General features: G+C 36.9%; 2 protein-coding genes across 13 annotated transcripts in view; one reads left to right on the forward strand and one right to left on the reverse strand.

The window, feature by feature from the left end:
* The window catches only part of LOC128181377 (myoferlin-like), a 47,773-nt gene that overhangs the window by 30,660 nt on the left and 577 nt on the right, over positions 1-16,536 (reverse strand). For 11 of the 12 annotated variants that reach the window (XM_052849756.1, XM_052849760.1, XM_052849757.1 and 8 more), the window contains exons 3-13: positions 12,310-12,401; positions 9,103-9,208; positions 8,423-8,525; positions 3,946-4,136; positions 2,443-2,637; positions 2,262-2,312; positions 1,976-2,122; positions 1,732-1,775; positions 1,518-1,600; positions 1,159-1,262; positions 711-823 (exon numbers count right to left, since the gene is read on the reverse strand). In XM_052849756.1, the coding sequence (XP_052705716.1) occupies positions 711-823; positions 1,159-1,262; positions 1,518-1,600; positions 1,732-1,775; positions 1,976-2,122; positions 2,262-2,312; positions 2,443-2,637; positions 3,946-4,136; positions 8,423-8,525; positions 9,103-9,208; positions 12,310-12,401 (1,229 nt within the window). Of the gene's footprint in view, positions 1-710; positions 824-1,158; positions 1,263-1,517; positions 1,601-1,731; positions 1,776-1,975; positions 2,123-2,261; positions 2,313-2,442; positions 2,638-3,945; positions 4,137-7,586; positions 7,962-8,422; positions 8,526-9,102; positions 9,209-12,309; positions 12,402-16,536 lie in introns of those variants that run through there. The other variant, XM_052849762.1, reaches the window with a different exon arrangement.
* Positions 11,049-16,536, forward strand: part of LOC128181378 (uncharacterized) — a 30,118-nt gene continuing 24,630 nt past the window's right edge. The window contains exon 1 of the mRNA XM_052849769.1: positions 11,049-11,771. The gene's annotated coding sequence lies outside the window, so the exon portion shown is untranslated. The remainder of the gene's footprint in view (positions 11,772-16,536) is intronic.

A 16,536-nucleotide genomic window follows, 5' to 3' on the forward strand; every position in this document is an offset into this window, starting at 1 on the left:
CCGTTTTGGTGGATAATTTTCCAAGGTGGTGATGAAGACAATGGAATAAATGAAAGCGAACTGCCAACATGAATAGACACTGATCAGACAACAAGCTAAAAAGCTTACGATGAATTACTTCAGAACTACCATCACTACCAATAACAGTGCAAGTCCACTAAGGAGGCTAGATGGTCAACAACTTACCCATTTCAGATATGTCTCCAAATTTTAGATATGATACTTTTAGCCAAAACTATTTATAAGTAGAGGAAAATTCAAATTTTTAAAATTTGAACATTTTCCTTTGTAAAGAGCTCTTCAACTAAAGGAGATGAAAATAGTCTAAACATGGCCAAACCCATCCAGTGTTTTTAGAATGTGCTTGATCATTCATTAATATACATGTACCGTAATCTAAAAATAAACTATAAAGACATCCACGGGAATACGAAATATAGAACAATCAAAATAATAAGCAATATCATGCAAACGTAGCTTTATAGAATGATCAATCAGCCATCAAATATTTGGTGAGGATTTGGTTTTTTGTGACCATTCAACTATATCATATATAACTGAATAAATCATGATACGGTTCATATAACTACATAAAAAGCTGGTAACAAACAACATATTTAAAGCTAAAAACATTCACAAGGAAAATATAAAACAAAATTTTGTCATCTAAATTCAATTTTACATAGAATTGAAATCCTTTAAGGACATACCAGTCACGGACAATGAACTTAAGGCGTTCACACATCGATGGAAACTGTATCCCGATCTTCAGGATCTGATTCCAGTCAGGATGGTCATTGTTGTACATGATTTTAGACTGCACCTGTAGAACAGAAAAAGATAACATAAATTTGTGTGCAGCTGTATTTATTACACAGATCTGGAACATTAACACAAGCACATCTATCTCTGAAAAACAACTGATTAAATCTATGACATGCACTTCCTATTCCTATAAAATCATATACAACATTTTTTATTTCTACAAACTTCGTCAGTATATCATTAATCTTCTACTGTTTTCTTTAAATCTGATTCACAAGCCCCTCCCATTTTATGATTAAGTCCATTTCCTTCATGACCAATTCTCAGCCCTTCCTTTCATTGAAGAGGATTTTTTTCTATGATTTAACCCTTCTCTTATGATGTAGTAGCTACCTCTTTCCCAGCGAAGCTGAACACAAAGTAAGGGTCCACCAACTCCTTCTGCTCCTCCCCAATTCCAAACACTTTCTTCACCCCCTGCATGAATGCAGAGTCCACTAAAAACAGGAACATGAATTGGTGAACTATCATTGCTATTACCAACTGCTAGTAATTCCTTTTCATTTGAGTGAAAATTATTGATAACACTTTGCATAATAAATACAGTACTTGCATATTTGTAACACAAAATATTGTAATTGTCGCATATTGATCAAAAATTTGTTTTCCATCCAAATAACAAATTGAAAGCTTCTTTTGTTAAAAGCTTGAAATGAAATTCAAATATGAAATAAATAGATATCATCACTAACTTCTAGGAATATCCTCAGCTCGGTACAGTTTGAGGGTGAAGGTCGCTGGCTGTAACTGGACTCCAGCCGGCCGAAGTAGGTTACTAAAAAAGAAATAAACGACAGGTAAATCATCACGCAGCAAAAATTATTATATACTCATTCATGTTAGCAAAAGCCCCAGTTTTCATGTTTTACACATCACATCAAGAAGAGGTTATTTCTTATTTCTTACCTCTCAATGTCATCTGATTCCTCAGAAGCTACAGGCTTAAAGCTCTGAAAATATTAACATTAAAAAAAATTTATTGTCTTTTCTTGTTTGAACTAAATTTATTGACAAAAGTTGATAGTTCACTGGTGAACTTCTTCTTTACTTTCACAGATTTTGTATTTAATGTTGATGGGATAGATATATATGTAGTACCGGTAGATGTTGGGAGTGAAGAAGATAGATATATAGTACATAGCCAACTTACTGGTGCCTCATCCCCAGGGCCAATCACACACACGCACACCTTCAGGTAGCCCTTGGCCCCTGACATTGTATCCTCGGGGTCACTCAGCAACAACCACTTGTGGAGGAAGGAGTGTCTGGGCTCCAAGTAGACCATGCCCACATCACACTGTCAAATCAAGAGAATGTAAAGTAAGTACATATATCACAATGTTAAATTACAAGGGAATCTATGATAACACATGTATTACACTGCAACATTCTGTAGAGTCACGTCAACAAAGTTAGGTCTCAGTGCTTGTCCTTACCTTAAAAGATCCAATGAGTGCATCAGATCGAAGCTTCTTGGAGTTGAACACCTACAAAATCAAAAATAGTAAACCATCTCTAGAGGCTAGAAAGAGGTCAGGCATACAGGCAAAAATAACATTTCCTACAACTTCAACTGTGAAATAAAAAAAATAATAAACTTAAACAAAGCATTCCTACCTTGAACTCTACAAGCTCATCCATCAGATCGGCGGGAGATTTCTTGAAGTTGAAGAAGAACGCTTCGTTCCAGCTCGGGCTGTTAGTGGACTTCTTTACTCGAGTCTGTTTGGTTTGGTTGGCTACGGTTACCTTGGCAACCGGCTGGATGTTGCCACCTTGTAGCTGTCTGGCCTCAAGGACCTTGACCCTAATCTGTTGGTAGATTAATCAGGTTATTTGTTAAATGCATGCATTCAATGGCCTTTTCTTGTGATGTGCTGATGGATGGAGAAGAAAATTTATTAAATGTGTGCCTTCTTAACCATTAGTTTCGCCCAATCTTGAATTTCCCCAGACACATGCAGTTGTGGTTAAAGAAAAATAGTTTGAGACATTATTGCAATTCGCACAGTTTTAAATTTGCCCACTGACAACGAGGGCGAAAAGGAAGAAAATAAAACAGGGGCGAATATTTCCCTGTGTACAGTAAATCCCAGCAATAATGTTAAATGAAATTTGCGTCTATAGCTTTCTACTTAAAATTACACATAGTAATTTGGCCATTGTTTCTTCTAGGATTCTTGAAACAAACCCCGTACTTGACAGCGATCACAAAATTGATACATACAGACTAATGTAATTACAATAAATTATTTGATTTTTAAATAAGAACAGGGTTATGAAAGTGAGCATTTGCGAAAAAAAATTTGAAATTCCTAAAACATGCTTGTATGTTCAACTGAAGCAATTACCAAGTATACATTGATCATTTTCCAGATGAATAATGTGCAGAAAAACTTGACGTCAATATCTGCTGCAGTTTACAATGTCAGATGTAATTATCTCAGCCAAAAGCTGCTTCAACACGCACAACTTATTTGTATAAAATATAGACATATTTGTATAAAGTATAGATGTAATTACGCCGCTAAATGTCACCCTCCTGAGCCTGCTGGGGCCTTTTTACCATGGTAATGATTTCCTGAATTGAGCTGACATCTGGGCTAGAAATTCGATGGGGGGTGCATTGTTGATGGTAAGGACCAGGAAAAACATGTGACATTCTGTCACTGTTGAATCATCCCCCTCAAACAATGGGACTCATAGCGAAGCGAAATCACCAAGAGATGAGCAGAGAATAAGTCAATACATGCCATAATGGTCAACCAAGGCTCCACATCTCTCTACATATACTTATCACCAGTTCAACCCTCAACCTGGTTCCAACACATATTTCATCAATTCTGTTTTTAACTATTGCCTGGGTATTTCATCAATCTACTACGTTAACATTTGAGACAACTGTACTCATTTTGTTTATTCAGTATCTATTTTGCTAAGTGTAACATGGATTTTTTTTAGTGAATACAGTAATACCATTTAAAAATTTGGTTGGGTACTGTAATGAATTCATAATTTTTATAAGGGACAAAAAATTGGCACTCTTTAAATTAAATTTAATTAAATCAGTTGGGTTTATCATTTTTCTGTTTGGTGAGAGTAGTAAGGATTAGCTCATACCTGGAAGTCTGTGGGCTTGTTGGACAGGTTCTCCAGGAGCTTCCTGCGCCCCATCTTGTTGACCCGCCTCTTCTTCTTCTTGGGTCTTGGGATGACCTGCCCCGTGGTGGGGTCAATCTGAGGGGGGCCAGGGTCAACTTCTTCCTCTTCCTCTTCTTCCTCACCCAACAAGGACTCTCCCAGCACCTGACCTACAACAGAAACACAATTTTAATGACTTTTCCCCTGATACAGAGACATTGACTTCTCCCCTGACCTACAGTTGAAACAATGACTTCTCCCCTGAATCATTGACAATGACTTCTCCCCTGGCACAGAAACACTGACAACGACCTCTCCCCAATAGAGAAACAATATAATGATATCTCCCCTGACAATGACTTCTCCCCCAATAAAGATACACTGACAATGGTTCCCCTGATACAGAATCATTGACAATGACTTCTCCCCTGATACAAAAACACTGATAATGACTTCTCCCCTATACAGAAAAACTGACAATGACTTCTCCCTTGATACAGAAACAATTATACTTCCCTTCCACCTTTTTATGAATACTGTGAAATCATTTAAATTCATGGGGGCCAATTTTCGTGGATTGGTTAACCTTTACAGGTTCGTGGGGACGTAATTTCGTAAACTCTTTTATACCAACATGAGGACATATGATTTTATAACACTAATTTATTAATCGTGGAAGATGTTAATTCATGGATGAGAAGTACCCACAAATTCCACAAAAACTGAGCCACCATGAAATCTAATGATTCCACAGTATTAATTATCTTTACTTCTTTTTTTTTTCTTTTCATAGGCACTCATTAATACCGCTTAGGTTACCCAATCTAAAACACCATCAAAATACCAAACCGATGTGGGAGGGCAATAAAGATAAAACAAAAAACATTTTCAAATTAACGAGGCCGAGTACAGAACGAGTACGCACGCTTTCGCGCAGCGTTTCATTTGTATTGTGACGTCATCTTTTTGCTTGGTTGACGCAATGGCGTGATAGTTTCAACTGCAGATATTCAGCGAAAATTGTTGAAAATATCTAGTTTGATGCGTAAAAATAATGTTATATTGTGGAATAAACATAAATGTCTCGAAGTATAAGCTATATTTGGGCTCGGATCGAAAACGTGAAGAGGGTTCAGCAAGCCTAGCCCTCTGTCACGTTTTCTTAACCCGCCTAAATATAGCTTAATTCATAAATATCAAGACAGTAACCATGTATTTTATAGTAATGACCTCTCATGTGTGATGTTATTACTTAAATATGTCTGAATGTTTTAATAATACTACATAGATCACCTTTTCCGCCTTTGTCAATTAAAAAATAGCCATTATCTGACGAATCTGGGAAATTGGGCATACAAAAATTAACTTTGATAAGACCCCTGGAACAAACCAGGAGGTAAAAGGTTTTTTTTATTTGACCATTTGATGCCTTTTAGCAACAACTTTAATATGTAGAACAGAAAAAGAAATCCCTAGGGCAGAAGTTTTGAAAAAATGTAAAAAATATGCAAAATTGATACATTTCAAGCAAAATCCCATAGGGTCCTATGTTAAAGATTAACAAACTTTGAGATGACCCCCTAAACAAACGGTGTGGTAAATGTCTTATTTTTTAATCTTAAAATAATAATTATATCAGTAGAAATTCATGTAAAAAGTTTCATCCAAAAATCTAGGGCAGAACAAATTAGACCCGGCCTCGTTAAATGAATTTCATCCATTTAATTAAAAAAAAATACAAGTCATTATTCAAGCTACAAGTAGGCTACCTGTTTAAATGATCTTTCCTGACAATCTTATTGAGAATCTGATATATATAGTCCATAATGTGCTCTAAACATTTCAAAGTTCTACAGGTTGCAGCATTTTAGTAAAATCAAACTGGAAAAGATCAAATTAAAATAGGATTCCGTTTGTTTTTTTTCTTAAACACAGTTTCTCCTTAACCTGCATGTGTAGGTAATGATAAACATAGAACTAACTTTGGACAGTCTATCAAACATGTACAGACAGACTATTGATCTAATACTTGTAATACTTGTTAATCAAGGATGTACGGGTAATAGAAAGGAGGGAAAGAAAAATCAAAACAGTCAGTATAATAATTATGCCAACATATATTGTAATATGTGGATCTTTGCTGGGTTTCTTTATATTTGTAATGTAAATAATCTCAGAGATTTACTCTCCTCCATTAAGGCTGTAATTATCAGTGTGTTCTATTCTGTTTTCTAAATCTGGCGGAGCTATGTCAGGGATAGGGACATTTATGGATACAGTAAATGGAATCCTAGATCCCATGTGGAATGTTCAACAAGGCCTGGCAACTGTCAGTGTTACAATAGAATGACAGAGGGTGCCTCACTGACATTGGGCATGTCTTCTACATTAGACACAGAGTGAAAGTCCTCTACACCAGAGATCTGGACCTTCCTCCTACTACAAGATTGGACTTCATCTTCTTTGATCATAGTAAATCTGAGAACCATTGCATTTGTACAGATACACAGTTCCCATCAGGTGAGGCATTGACTTTGTTAACAGATCCTGTTGTAAGTCCTTGTTGTGTGACTATCACTCAAACTCACACACTGTGTCTGGGCTCTCTTTCTGTTTCCTCCATTGTGGTTGTGTAACTATTGTAGACTCACACACTATGTCTGTACTCTCTATTACAACCTCAGTGAACTTCCTCCTTTGAAGGTCAGACAATAGACATAAATTTGTTGCAATCTTGTGTCTCTATCTTGTGTAACCTAAACAATTGATTTGAGATCTTCATAAATTATGATTTTCTGACAAACTTCTTTAGCTGATCCACCAGAATTAAAACAAAAGGTGCCTGTTCTTAACCTGTTTTTAACCAGTATATGACAATGTTAGGATAACAAATACTGGAGAATTGTTGTACCAGTCCATTGCAATTGTTAATTAGTACCAACAGCACAATCACAGTGACTCCCAAAGTACCACAACGTGCATGTGTACTGATGACTTCATAAGTGCATTCTGGTATTCACTATTTTTTTTTCTTTCAAAATGAGCTGCAGTTTGGCGGTAGAGGCTTTAATTACACAGATATCAAAGAGAAAAACCCAAATGATTGAGTGGCTGGGTGTGTGTCCCATCTTATATAATGACCTCTGTGGTCCTTGTAGTATTCTGGGGAATCATTTAAATTCATGGTGGTCAATTTTGTGGATTGCAGATTTTTGCTTACTCGTGGGGGTGTAATTTCAAGGATGCATGTTTTCAGTTTCAGTAAAAAAACTCTTTCAACAAAAATTTTCATCAAGGATGTAAATTTGTGGGTGAGGGCTACCCACAAATACCACAAATATTGAGCAACCACAAATTCTAATGATTCCACAGCCTGCCCCAACATCCACCCCATCACAGACCCATACAAATGGATGGGGTTAGAGTGGTGCTTGACTGACAATTTGGATGTTCCTAGGAATAATAAGATGGGATCCCCTCTTTTACATGGCCTGACGATTTCTTACCTTGAATGCCTAACTAGAAGGACCCTGATGCATAAAATAAGGGATACCAAGAACACATAGTAAGGGTTACCCAGAATGCTGATATTTTTTACCTTGCATGATCAAACTTCTTACCCTGAATGCTGGACTGACAACTAGGGGGTCCATGATTTTGTGGGACCTGTAAAGTCTCTGCGGGCCCTGTATCTGCCTCTGGTTTCTCTGTATCCTGGGTCAAATTAGGCATACTAATGGAGAAGTTTCCCAGGTTTCCTACCTGGGTCAGGGTAGATTTGATGTTCTTCATATTGATTTCAGGTGATTAGTGGGTCCATTAAAATGACTGTGACTTACACTACTGTGCCTGTTCTTACCAGCATCACCAGCACTCCTCAGTGACGGAGCACCTGTTACATCTTAAGGGATCAATAGCCGTGTGAGACAGCAGGCACAATATCAACTTTTTGTCAATTCATGTAATGTTTTCTTTAGTCAGAAAAGACTGCAAAATATATCTCCCATATGCAACTGTATAACTAATCCATACCTGTGCAGCCTCAGAGTAAATACTTGTGCCTGACTATCAATACCCCCCCCCCCCCAACTTCTTGTCATGGATTTGGGGTAGGGGATTGTACATACTAACTCAAGTCCTTCATGTCTTGTCAAACAGTGCCCAGCTTTACATTTCCTGTAAATGGTCTTACATAAGACCAAAGCCATGCAGGCATTTGACAACATGGCCTTTTATTCTGTTTACAAGGTTGCCTTGCTTTATGAGCAAGGAAAGTTATTTTGTAGGTATTTCAATCTTAAGAGAAAAGAATGTTTCTTCTTTACAAGAACCTCTCTAAATAGTTTTCTATAACACTTTTTAAAACATTTTATACACTATATTTTACTTTTTGCCTTGCTCACTCAAAAAAAAAAATTTCCGTTTTTAAAGTGTATTTAGATATGTGGAGCCTGACCTTGAGTCTCCTCTGTGGGACTAGCTCCCATGGCTCCCATGGCACCACTAGCTGGGGCAGCGGTGGCAGGGGGCTTGTACATCACCTTCATCTCCAGCTTGGCCTGCAAAGGATAAACTTCCAGAATTAGAATCGCCTCTTACCATAGTAAAAACCATATTCTACAAACGGATGTTGAACTATCGTGTCACGGTCACAACTTTGGCCATCAATGTTTGAACTCTTAGAGTTTTTGTACAAGTGATAAAAGTGAGTCCCTGTAACCTGTATAATTTTTTGGTTAACCTTTTGGGGTTTTTGTTTTTTTTGTGGTTTTTTTGGTGTTTACAAAGCAAGTTTTTTTTTTTTACTATTTATTGTGTGGTTTTTGTTTTATCCTTGCAGGTTTTTAATGTTAAGTATTTTTTTTCCCTAGTGTTGGTTTTTGGAGTTACCTGTGTGGGGATTTTGTTACCCTGGGGGTTTTGTTATATGTGTGGTTTTGTTATATGTGGTGTGGGTTTTTGCTTTACCTGTGTGGGTTTTGTTATATGTGTGGGTTTTTGCTTTACCTTTGTGGGTTTTGTTATATGTGTGGGTTTTGTTTTACCTGTGTAGGTATTTTTTTACCTGTGTGGGATTTTCTTTACCCCTGTGGGTTTTTGTTTTACCTGTGTGGGTGTTGTTAGGTTTTAATTTACCTGAGTGGGTCGGCCGTTTCCGTCGGTCAAGCTGAGGTTCAGGGATTCAGACTGGGTACCCCCTCGTAGGAGGTTCCTGAGAGGGACTTTACATTGGGCCAGCAACCTGCAAGAACCAACAACACTCAGCACAAGGGTCAAGGTTCTAAATGATTAAAACTTCTTGTTATTTAGGTACTTAGATAAATCATAAATGTCTGAAATTCTTAAGCAACATGTATCTCAATTCCTTTGTTATATTTATATATAAAACTCATTGATAATTTTGGGTAAGCATACCAGTATATTGATGGCTTACTTGAAATGTAAATAATGTGTTGTCATAGTTGAATGTCAAATTAGCAAACAACCATTATCAAAGTATTTTAAAAATTGCAAGGTGGAGGCAGATCAATCTTATGTAATGATGTGTATCAATCAAATGTTGTTCTTTTATTCAAGAATAACACGTAGAGTAGCTAATTTACTTTAAAAAATACAAGTTTAGAAATAATAATGATTCACGAATAGTAGTCTAGTCTTAAAATTTTATGGTCACATAGAAATACATGTAGCATTACTCTCCCTACCCCAATTATTCATCCCAATCCCGACCCCCCCCCCCCCAAAAAAAAAGTCAGGATTTTTTTTCTCTTACTGAGTGTCTGTTCTATTACTTGAATTCATTAATGATTTAATACACTTAATGCTATTAAAACAATAACTTTGGAAACTCTGTCTGTTTCTCCGCCCATCAGAGGTGACTTTTAACCAGCGCTTACAGGGAATGTTTACATGAACTGTCACCAAGAAATAAAACGCCCACAGGAATGCGGTACACACAGGTATTTAATATACCTGTAGACTCTATATGCTGATCTAGGTCTGAAATTGATAGTGAGTGCTTGAGATTTTACATGCAGGATTGATAAACTGCCAAAATACAGGAACATTGTATGTACCCCACACCCTAACAGTCTGCTGTGTGGTGTATTGAATCTATGGGTAGAAGGCATTCTCCATGAAAACACAAAAAATGTTGAAAGTCAACAAATTGGAAACATGTAAATCATACAGTTCTATCCCTCCACATTGCCACAATAACTACTAAATTAGACACAGACAGACAAGCAGACAAATAGACAGCAGACAGCGCCTTTGTCATACTTTGGCTCTTGTCACCTTTCACTGTGCTACATTCAGTTTTATTATTGCTTTCAGTCATTTATACATTAAAAATTTAAACCCCTGCCTGTCAACAAAAAAGGGAATGCTTTGAAACTATTGCATCACCAAGATTTTCAAAATAATTTTTTATTCTGTGAATTCTCTGAGGACTGCAGTTTTCTATGATCACTTCAGGTGCATGACAATGGTATGCTGATTTCATAAATTATGAACAGGCTTTCTTTTGAATGGGGACGGATGAATTTAGAAAACCGCATTTCCAATCAATTCTTTGTAAACTAATGTGATTGGTGAACCCTTCGAAGTAAAAACAACATGATAAATTTTACAGCATTCCGACCCTATTTCGTCAGTATACCTTGGTTTTTTATGACAAGGCTTGATAAATGGTGGTAATCTTCATCGCAAGAATTACGTGTAATGTCATAAAAACTCCGACTAACACAATGTCCTTGTGTGAAAAATCATTCAGGATTTGAAATCTAAATCTTAAAATCTAATGCAGAAAATCTCGTCTCTATGCAGAATTGCTATGAATTTGATTTAATTTTCTTCCTCAAATCTTTCAACACAATGAGGTTTGTAAAATGAACTATTTGAAGCCATTGGTTTACCAGCACTGCTCTCTACATACCGGTACATGTTGTACATGTAGTTTACTTATGTTTACCTCACTTTTCAGTGGTTATACAGGATGTGTTAAAAAAAACTAAAAAATGTACATGTATTATATGTGGACTACATATTTACTATGCCACCTCCATGGGACTTATGGTTAAAATAAGCTTAATAAATCTAATCTTATTAAAACTATACATTAGGTTGTCTTGTTATATGCATTATAATTTTTAAAAACATTTCAGATAAATTGTCAAACAATTGGATATAATATTTATCCACAATATCCCAGTATATGTGCATTCATGCGGGGTGCAGTTTTTATGATACATAGATTTTAATCCCACACATGTACCTGTTTTTGTTAATAAAGCATTAAGAACAACTGTTTAGTGTACAGGGTTGTCAACCCCCCTAACAGCTGCAGCACCTGTGGTCGCTCCCAGTTATCATGTAGCCAGCATTCTTACAGGTAACAATTGCTCCTACCAGTCTTCAGTACCTAAGATTCTAGGAAATCTTGGCCCAGGAAATCTGGGTGAAATCCAGAGCTCTGGAGAGTCCAAAGACCTGTCTAACAGAGCAGGTGCTTGCAAACAAACTTGAAGAGTTATATATACTAGGGAACTCTAGAAGTGGTTACCTCGAAAACTCGGAGCAATTTAGGAAACCCCAGAAACTCAGAACCTGGAAAACTTAAAAACTCAGAGTCTAGGTAATCCCAGACACTCAGCTCTCAGAAAACTCAGAGCAAAGGAAGTCTAACTGAACCCAGGAAAACCCATGGGACATCAAAAATTCTGAGTCCGAGGACTAAATGTGCAGAGAAGGAATCAAAATTCCGGAGTCCAAGGACTTAATGTGCAACAGTCACGTCTACTACGGTTAGTTAAATATTTGATGAATCAGCAAAACAGACTTAACATTAAAAATATGATTGACAACTTTTTAAAATATCTATACAGTAAGCTTATAAAAATATTGGTAGCGCATGTCTTTACTGTTTTTTATAATACACTATCACTATAACTATCACTAAACTGTGTGCTTTAATATCTCCGACCGTTTACATGTACTTGTATATGTTTGTAAGATTTGCAGCATTCTGAGATAGTCCCTTGGGCCAACTACTTAATACTGGTGTATCTAAACAATCTGTTCACACAGATACAGTTCACACCTAGGTCACTTGCTGACCATCAGATAAAACAGCACTACATGCATTTAATTATTCAATGATTACAAGTATGTTAGTACTGTAATGCTAGTTACATCAAAATACTAGTTACTTATATCATATGAAACCTGCAGAAACCACATGTTTATGGCCAACTTGGAATTAGACATCCCTTGTTATAATGTGATGTATGGTGAGGCGTGCTCACCTGTCGTACAGGTGTTGTGGGGTGAGACCTGTATTACCTGTTACGGCCCACTCTCTCCCAGTCCATGACACGGACCTGTAACTCGTCGGAAGCTGTGAGACCATTTCCTTTCAGGTCAATATCAAATGTCTGAAAAGAAAAAGTTTCAAGGTGTTATGATCACTAGAGAATAAATGTCCAATATATATACACACACACACAAAAGCCCTCAATTACAGAGACTTTCATTCTGACTTTAGTGAGAAACCATGCTTGTAGACCTTGCTTGAGTAAACTTCAATAAGAATGTAGCGAGGGGATGGGTGGACCATAAATTGTAACATAAAATTGTAATATATACACAGAAGTAGGTCAACCTCTGATGAGGGGCCTTAGTAAAGATGTTTCACTGAAATTATTCATTAAAGAGTCCAAACCATTCTCTTTGGTTCAGCATTAAAAAGAACTTGGATAATTACTTGATGAAAAAGACAACTGAGAGATTTTCTTGTTTGTTAAGCAATTCTACGGAGTTTAGGTGAAATCTATATGGTATAAGACAACCATTACAGAGACATCCTTTCGTGTGTTGTACCTTTCAGTAAAGTGTAATACCGTGTTACCAGACAAACATTCCAACTCCTGTCATTCAAAAAAGGATCAAATATGCTGTACGGCTGGATCTGACATTTTCATTGATATAAAAGCAAATCTAGTAGCGTAATATCTAAAAATGGCAATATACACGACATGCCTCACTGCACAGCAATTAACATACTGCTGAATCTTGATGGTACGCTGATTTGTTTGAGAGGTTGCTAGAGATACCCGGTTTTCCCGATGGAAAATCCCACACCATAAAGACTGTTGACCTCTCCTCTTTATTTCTAAGTCAATCACTCCTCTCCAATCTGGCCTTCCAGTTTGGTAAGTTACCTTACCTGTAGACTTTATATTATGTACATGTTGAAATTTTAGAGCAAGCAAATGTCGTAAAATGCCGAAATGGTAATATCGTAATCCTATGTCGTTATTACATTTTACAACACGACAAAAGTAAATGAAAAAACAATATAATCATAGGTGACAGACTGTGCATAGACTGTGTTGGGACATTGGAAGTGTTCAAAGCTAAAGGCCCCTGTCCCTTTCTTTCTGAATACCCTACCCTCACATTATGAACTTATGTATATGATACTGTTCCTCCCTTTCCACCCCCCCCCCCATCCCCACCCATCAATCCCCCCGGCCACCTTCCCATCCCAATATCCTATCAGCTTCTATTTTACCCCCTAATCCGATGCATTCATTCATCTTAATTCAACTTAATTTAAACATCTATTTATAGTTGCATACATGTATGGATAAACTCCTTGGGTATCAGTACTTAATGAACCTTGTATTTCAGAATTAACTGCCAGTACATTTTTTCTTTTGGGGGGGGGGGGGGAGAGGCTGGAGGGAGGGGTAATTAAATGCAACAAGAAGCATAGACCGTCATGTCACATAGACTCCAAACAGGCAAAGCCAAGGGTATAAATTATTGAACACTATGCTCATAATGAACATGACATGACGTATAAATTATTCATACTCAGCATATTAAATAAAGACCGCAAGAGTTGTGATCATCAGAGTGAAGAAGGGGAATCGGTCGTGACTTATTCAGCTAGTTTGCCACTTTTCTGCCACTGACAGGAACAATTTTTCCCATTGCTGGGTGGATATTACATAATTTTCGTCTTAGTCTACTTTCCGTATTCATTTGTTATTTCCCTGCTAGTATTTGACTTGCTTCCTGTACACTCACATCTTTCCCCTACAATGATTTAAAAGAACTTTACAAATTTATGAAGTGCAGTTATGTAGTAATTCTCAGGTCAATAGACTAGCTGATCAAATAGAGATGTTACAGCACTGATATCTTTGTGATGTACTGATACATGTACCTAAATATCTTATCTCTGGATCTTTAGATTTGCGGATGTTATGTAATACCTCTATATTTACAGTATACATCCCTTGAACAGTTCATTATCAGTATATATAATATATTACTGTACAGCATATATAAATCAAATGCAAAATAGGATATGTGCCCATTTACTTAATAATAAGATACGCTATGGTACTATGACACTCTCTCTCCCTCCTCTCTCTCTCTCTGTCTCTCTTTCTTTCTCCTCCTCTCTCTCTTTCTCTCTCTCTTTCTTTCTCTCTCTCTCTGTAACCAGGGGAATTTGTTAGGTAACATTGCTTCAATAGCTCTCTCTCTCTCTCTCTCTCTTGCTCTCACTCTCACCTCTCTCTCTCTCTCTCTCTCTCTCTCTCTCTCTCTCTCTCTCTCTCTCTCTCTCTCTCTGCCCTCTGTTTTTTGGTCACATGATAACATGTATTTGAAAATCATTATTTTTGATAATAAACATGCTATCGGAAGATTGTGGATTGTGGTGAGTGTATTAATCATGTTCATAATTACTTAGGTCTGTACCGGTATACTGAGGTTTAACATTTTCCTGTTCTTGTGAAATACAATGACACAAGCTAAATCTGTTTTGATTCACAAACTGCAGTGCAGCATTATTATCTAACGAGACGGTGAATTTAAGCTGGATTGGTCGCATTGATTGCTGCAATAAATGCATACTGTTTGTGTAAAAGAGTATTTAGTGGATATAACAATGGCTGGTTTGTCGCGTCATTTTCCTATCCATTGGCCACAATAAACGTCCATTCAGGAGAGTGCCTGTAAGTGATGGCGGGGGACAAGTTCTGGACCCACTCCTCATCCTGATGTGACCAGAGTCAGTACTGAATTCACATGTACATTAGTTGAACAGAGACTGGTGTGTTGTTGCAGAATAGATGCACCGAGAGATCTTGGTGTTGTTGTTGTACAGATAGAGCTGTAGATCTCGGTGTTGTAAGTGTCTGAACTATAACGACAGTGGTATGTCATCGAGATATCGCCTCGCCTACCTCCACACAACAATACACAATCCCCTCCTCCCTACGCAATGTTCCTCCTAAACAGTATGTTTTCTTGTTCAAATCTGAACAGCTAGCTTTGTACTCATTTCTATACACTTATTTACATGTACCATTGTGGCAAGGTTTAGCCTTTTGGATATGGATTTTTGTTTATCTATATCCCTTCTGTATTTATGTACCCTACATCTGGGGTTTAAACTTGGACAGGAATATCCATCCTGTGGCTGTATAAAAGATCTGTCTATATATACTACATAGCATATATGTAGTCGGTCCTTGCTGACTAATCAAGCACAAACAGTGTTACACTAGCCACTGCCCCCAAGCTTGTGAAATCTGACCAATAGCCTTGACATCGGTCTGGTCAGTCTGATTGATTGATAGGTTTAATAAGTAGGTCGTCAGTGACTAATATAGATTATAGCTGACATTCAAGGATAATCACTTTTATCAGGTTTTGCAAGGACTATCAAATTTTTTTCCCACATAACTTTGGACAAAATTTACAGTCATGCATTTCATTTCTAATCTTTTAATTGAAAAATTTCATGAAAACCAGTTTGCAAATACCATAGATCTTTTGACTTAGTTTTGATTTGGTTAGCTGAGATCTTGCTCCACAAAAAAAATTATTACATTCAAATGCACAACAGAATAAAAATACCAGTTAATTCATTCAGGTATGCCTACCTGATTATTTAAACAGAGAGACATTTAAACCAACCATTTAAGAATATGTGTAGGAGAACGATAAACACTCCTAGGCTGTTTCAAAATTAAAACCGAGAAAAGAAAAATGGATCACAATAAACCTGCTTTTAACATTACAATATGTGTACCGGTACTTTTATACCTAATTCATGACAAATGCAACCTATACTCTTGAGGCTCTCAGTTTTTTTTTTTTATTAATCCATATAGAATTAAAAATGTTTATGATAAATGACTTATGATTGTTTGATAGTGCTATGAAATTTTCATTTCCTCTAGTTTATTTCATTTACAATGAGCTGACCAAAATGAGCTGACCTGTTCACTGAGATAGGAATTTTAACTCAGTCATATGCCGGCCCTACAGTGAGGTAGTACCGACTGTTCTGGTATGCCGTACAGATATGACCTGTACATATGTACGACACGTTATGACAGTCGTCTAACATCACACCCACAGGCAAAATATCTCAGTGATTTAACAACGTGCCCCACCCACTCAACAAGCTAGATTGCATGCTTTGGAAATTAAATGAATGATTCATTATTTTATCATTATACAGCTTGTTCTGAGCAATGGAAT

The sequence above is a fragment of the Crassostrea angulata genome, chromosome 4, assembly GCF_025612915.1.
Source record: "Crassostrea angulata isolate pt1a10 chromosome 4, ASM2561291v2, whole genome shotgun sequence".
Taxonomy (NCBI): domain Eukaryota; kingdom Metazoa; phylum Mollusca; class Bivalvia; order Ostreida; family Ostreidae; genus Magallana; species Magallana angulata.